Source organism: Adiantum capillus-veneris, chromosome 6 (assembly GCF_014529385.1).
Source record: "Adiantum capillus-veneris isolate H3 chromosome 6, ASM1452938v2, whole genome shotgun sequence".
Classification (NCBI taxonomy): domain Eukaryota; kingdom Viridiplantae; phylum Streptophyta; class Polypodiopsida; order Polypodiales; family Pteridaceae; genus Adiantum; species Adiantum capillus-veneris.
Window position 1 is genome coordinate 97,942,843 of NC_140936.1, and position 5,637 is coordinate 97,948,479.

Sequence of the window (5,637 nt, forward strand, 5' to 3'; positions counted from 1 at the left end):
AGTTAAGGATTGAGGCTCCAATGAGGGGTGAAAAAAAAAGAGAAGATAAGATGAACAAAAACCTAAGGATGGGTAGGTGAGGGGGGAGCCGGTTTAGGAGTTTGAAACTCTTGGATAATGGCTTTACCTCCTGGATCTTTTGTAGTTCTTCCTTCTTCTGAGTTGGGTGGGTGTATGGTCTGCTGCAAACCAAATTTTAGTTTCCTTGAGAACCGTTCAGTTGCTCAAGGAGTTTGATTCGTCCTACTTGGTCATGAAAGTAAGGATTGCGTGGTTAGTGCGATGCTCGTGTGTAATGGAGGCGATTGTTGCTGGAGCCCAATGTATCATATGGGTTGTTGTTTGGATGCGAGAAAGTGACTAATGGGACTTGAGATCCCCTTCCACTTTCCAGTTGCTTGGGAGCCCGCCAATGTGGACATTGAGGGCGATATCCTCTTGTCATTGTCGTTCGCGTAGCGTGGACGCCACATGGTCTTCAACCTTGTGGAGGATGACCTCCTGCACTTGATTCTTGACCTCCTTGGTGAGGGTGGCCTCTACTGCCGGCTTTGTTTTGTTGAACTTGATTTCTATCTGCTCCCTCTCTTCCGTCTTGCCATTCTCCACTGCGGTGAGCCGAGCTTCGATGGTGGCGAGTCTCTCTTTCAACTCATCGTTCTCCTTGCGGAGACTTTCAACTTCATTTTGAAGATGGACGGCACTGTCCATCTTTGGGGGTGTTTCCACGACCCTAGAAAAATTGAGCTTGCGTAGGGATTAGGCTCGCGTGGCCATGGTTGCTTCAGAAATACCCGAAAAAACACCTTTTGTGTTTAAAAGCTGTACCCAAAGGTTTACCTGTGTTCTTTTTCTTTTTTCCTCAAAGGGTGCACTCCATCAGGTGTGGCTCCGACCAGGTACTGTCGCGTGCACGTGTTGCGAGCCCGAAGCTTCTAGTCGGGATCTAACAGTACGGTGGCGGTCGGGACTGGGATGGTTCTGGTCGGCAGGGGCTGGGAAGCGCAATGGGGGTAGGGCAGGGCCACATTGACGCGCCCCCCACAAGGCTGCCCCTCGCGTAGGGGGAGGCGTGGAGGAGGGCGGTGGAGAACAGAGGCAGATTCTTGAGCTAGGGTTGATAGATAGAGAGAGAGAGAGAGAGAGAGAGAGAGAGAGAGAGAGAGAGAGAGAGAGAGAGAGAGAGAGAGAGAGAGAGAGAGAGAGAGAGAGAATTATAATGACTACTTGCACATAGAAAACATACATTATTTGATACACTTGAAACAAAAAATAGCTCGTAGATGCGTTAGCACACATGCTCTGGTTCGTGAGGAATGCTTGCCATTGTTTTGTAGCTCTCTCCGATCCAATCATGATGGTGCAGTTGAATCTCCAATGTAATGAGCAAGCAAGAAGTAGCGTCAGGATAAAGCTAACACTCTCTCTCTTTCTACTCACACATGGTCAATAAGGATTTAAAACTTTGATTATGATTAAGTTCTCTTTACAAAATGACCTAGGTACCTTATATACTAAGGCTACCATAGGTTAAATCAAAACAGAGTTCAAGGAGTCAAAAGGCTACCATAGGTTAAATCAAAATAGAGTTCAAGGGGTCAAATGGCTTTGAATTTACAATCTGGAGTGCCATTGCACCCCGGTTTCTACAAAATAACTACTCATTACAAATGATGTTTTTAACCATAATCGGCATCATTTCATAACTATCAAAAAATAAGACTATGGTGTGGAATTTGAGTTATATCGTGTTGTTGATCCATGGGTCAACACACCCCCCCTCCGAATTCATGTCGTCCCTGAGATGACCTCATTGTCAATCTCGGTGTGGTCCTTGTTGTTGTTTTGCTCTCTTGTGTTGTATGTTCTTCACATCCAAACCCCAAGTTGCAACATATGTTGCTGTCATTGTAGGGCTATTGCTAGATCTAAATTCAAAAAGAAGCCAATCTCATTCAGCTTGACTCTTATCATCATGGATAAATAAATCTGCAAATTCATCCATTGGAAGTTGTCTAGTAACTTGATCACAACCTCTTTTTGTTTCCATAAATATGATCACTTTACTTCCATCCATCATTCGCTTCACTAAATTTGGCAATTTTAAGTATTTCTCATTCTCAACCTCTTTTTGTTTCCATAAATATGATCACTTTACTTCCATGGATCATTCACTTCAGTAAATCTGGTAATTTGAGTATTTCTCATTCTCAACCTCTTTTTGTTTCCATAAATATGATTACTTTACTTCCATCCATCATCATTCCCTTCAATAGATCTGGCAATTTTGAGTATTTCTCATTCTCAAAAACAACTTCTACAATCTGTAGAATTGAATGATTGGCTTTTAGAGCTTATGAACCAATGAAAACTTTAAAAGGATTATGAAGAAATTGTCTGGCTAAACCTTCAACTTGTTTAGGCCAAGTTATACAACTAAGTCTATTTGTGAGGTCAAATGTAGGAGATAAATTTTTTGATTTGAGATATAAAACCCATGTTTGCTAGGGGCTTTTTAATTCTTTGCCTTCTTCATATCACTTGTGCGGACATTTTTCTCCATTGCTTTCAATTTAACACTACAGACATGAGAACTAGATGTTCAATTTAAAAAAAAACCTTTTCAATATATATTAGAAAAACAATCACTAAGAAAGCAATCAAATCTATACAATATGAGATTTTCAATGCACTCTAGTCAATCCCACTTATCGACCACATATGTTTTGAGCGAACATACACATTGCAATGCACTCTCTACATGCCATTATGGATACATTAAAAATAATATGAGATTGTCAATGCAATTATAAATATAGTGAATAGTTATATATCCTCTGCGATTTGAAAAAAATAAGACACAACTATTTTCACATGCTACATAGAATTATCAACATTTACATTCAAATGATGATAATTGTTTGCAAAACACACATGAAAGCAATAATGTCGATGGTTGACCAATCTTTTAATACATAATTCACTCCCTAAATAAACCAATGCATAAAACAAGGATTGTAGCCCCATTATGCATCCAATTCAATATATAAAATCTAATTTCATCCAATTAAGGATTATAGCTCTCATATTGTGTAGTGACAATGTATATCAATTCAAATCTATGATGGTGAAAAATGAAAGACTTCAAGGATCTTCAAGGATATACCCTGTATACTAGTACTGGGCATCCGACCCTTGACTATCAACTCGTTATTTAAATATGCTCATCTTCTAAAACCAACTTCAGCCCTTTTATGGACCAATGGCTTTGTCACAATGAGTGTTACTCTCCAAATTCTCAATTGTTTTGGTTTCGTACCTTTATGTTTGATGAAGGGTTTAAATATTTTTAGAAGTGGCTACCGAATTAAGAATCACGTTTGGCCCAAAAAAATTGACGTGTGACTCTGTAACCTTAGGTCAATTCACAAGGAGATGACTGTACCCAGTGCTCGGATACACTCCTCAGGGATTTTCATAGTTAGAATTCCAAAGTAAGAAGAGGTTTACTATTTCTATATAGTTGAGACCTCTAGGCTTTTTCACTTTCCCAGTGGGCCCGTCGGGAAAACCCAATAGCTCGGAGGGCCCCACCGGGAAAATGAGAAAGCCCGGTCGGCCTACCGACTCTATTGGTTTCTACAGGTCACCATCAAGATCAAGTTAACAATTAGCGTGATCACGTCTTTTTTATGTGTAATTACTTGTGTTATTAGCGTGATCACACGATTGTGATCATGTTAGTGAAATTCCTGCCCTTCATGAGAGTTTCTAAAGAGATAGCAGATAGATTGGTGAGCACAATGAAAATCAAAAGTTTTGTTTCAGTAAGGTGGAAATCTCAAGCCTTGATCTGCCTTCAGGAGGTTGCTGAGGATTTCCTAATAGACTTTATGAATGATAGCTACATTGCAGCTGCATTTTCTCACAGGGTCACATTGATGAGCAAAGATTTTGTTCTTGTGTCAAGATTGAGGTACAAGTTTGATATGGCTCTTGAGCCAATTTCTAGTGAGGATTTTAGGGCCTATCAAATTTTAAATATCCCCCCTTCCAAGTAGCAGAAGAAGTCAGGGGTTATCATTGAAGTTGTTACAAATCAGTATGAGACAAGAAAGGCCAAGGATATCAAAGAAGGTAAGGAGGTTGAGAGGGAGCAAGACATGATGTCAGAAGATGCTATCCTTATACAGCAAGCAAATATTTTAAGAGCATCCAACTCTCTCCTTTATGTATTGTTGCCCCTTTGCTAATTATTAGTGCATGTGCACCTACAAGGGCCTCATTGGGAGATGTGTTTTCTTTGACTTCAGGTGTCTTATGAGGGATCTTCCAGAGGCTATAGCTATGCAAATATCCAAACTTGATCCTCTAGTGACACAATGCCTATTCAACAAGCAAATAGACTTTCAAGTTTTTTTGAAGATTTTGACATGTTGACCTGTAATTACATAATATACCCCTATGTTGAAGGGTAAGTCTTGACTCCTAACAATTTTTAATATTCTATGGTATTCCTTCTTAGGGAAGTTAGCCCAAAGACTATTTTTTAAAAGCTGAAAGGAGAGCTATGCCACGTCAACCGAAAGGCGCAAATAGGATCCCGACATTTCATTCTCTTTCTTTCTCTCTCACCTGACATTCAATTTCAAACCTTCCTTTGCCAAGTTACTAGTTTCCCTCGGAGAGAAATATCTTACGCAGGTACAATTATCTCTCTCTCTCTCTCTCTCTCTAACACAGATACACACACATAATCACGTGCGCTCTCTCTCTCTCTCACAAACACACACACATAATCATGTGCCTGCTCTCTCTCTCTCTCTCATAGATAACCATATAGTAACCTTTTATAAGTAGAGGGGAGCCTTTAGAGCAGAGCAATGGTTTTCAGATAAAGGTACGGGCTCATCTTCGGTAGAGGGTCAAGGATGGCATGTGCATTGAGCTCACAATGACCTTCTCAAAGACTTGTTGGATGTGTGGAGGGTCCTATCACAAAACGGATTTCCAGTTAGAGACGATGGTCTTATTCTTGGTTTTTGGGGACTATGAGGAGCCTCAGGAGGAACTTACAGAATCCTACCTTTCGATCAAGGAGGGAATGTCAGTATGCGACAGCTGGCCTATGCATGATGGTGCTGTTGTTAGCAAACCTGAAGTGGGAAAATCGATGTCCAGCGAGACAGACTCACACAATGAGTATTGTGTGAATGAAGGAAGTGGGGAGGAGTGCCAGAAGGTTACTGTTGACTCCTACCTCCCGCATGACTGGGAAAAGCAAAATAGTGCGGAAGAAGAATGTGCGTGCCTGAAATGGGATCCATGGAAATGCTTACGCCTATGTACTGGATGATGGGAGTGAAAAAGAGGTGAGGCTCGGAGAGGTCCAAGATTTGCTGAATGAAATGGAACACCCACTAGGCCTAGCTGGTGGGCATCAAGGGCAGGATAGGTTGTTGGAGGTGCCTCATGGGGTACCATTTTGTCATTGGAGACAGTAAGGCCTTTCAAGTCTCATCCTTTACAAAATACCCCAGACTATTGAGATTGCAAGGCAAAATATGACTCAGCTCAATACTGTCAAAAACTCCGTGTAAATGAGCAAGATAGGAGTAAGCGAAGCAGCAATAGAAC

At 40.9% G+C, this 5,637-nt stretch overlaps 1 protein-coding gene across 1 annotated transcript; it reads left to right on the top strand.

Annotated features, from left to right (window-relative positions):
* Positions 1–5,023: 5,023 nt before the first annotated feature.
* LOC147455952 (uncharacterized) lies at positions 5,024–5,356 on the top strand. Its single transcript, XM_086515361.1, has one exon. The coding sequence runs from the start codon at positions 5,024–5,026 to the stop codon at positions 5,354–5,356; it is 333 nt and encodes a 110-aa protein (XP_086371487.1).
* Positions 5,357–5,637: the final 281 nt, after the last annotated feature.

Bases quoted from the DNA above. Each gene is read 5' to 3' on its own strand.
- LOC147455952 (XM_086515361.1), top strand. From the start codon at position 5,024: ATGGTCTTATTCTTGGTTTTTGGGGACTATGAGGAGCCTCAGGAGGAA.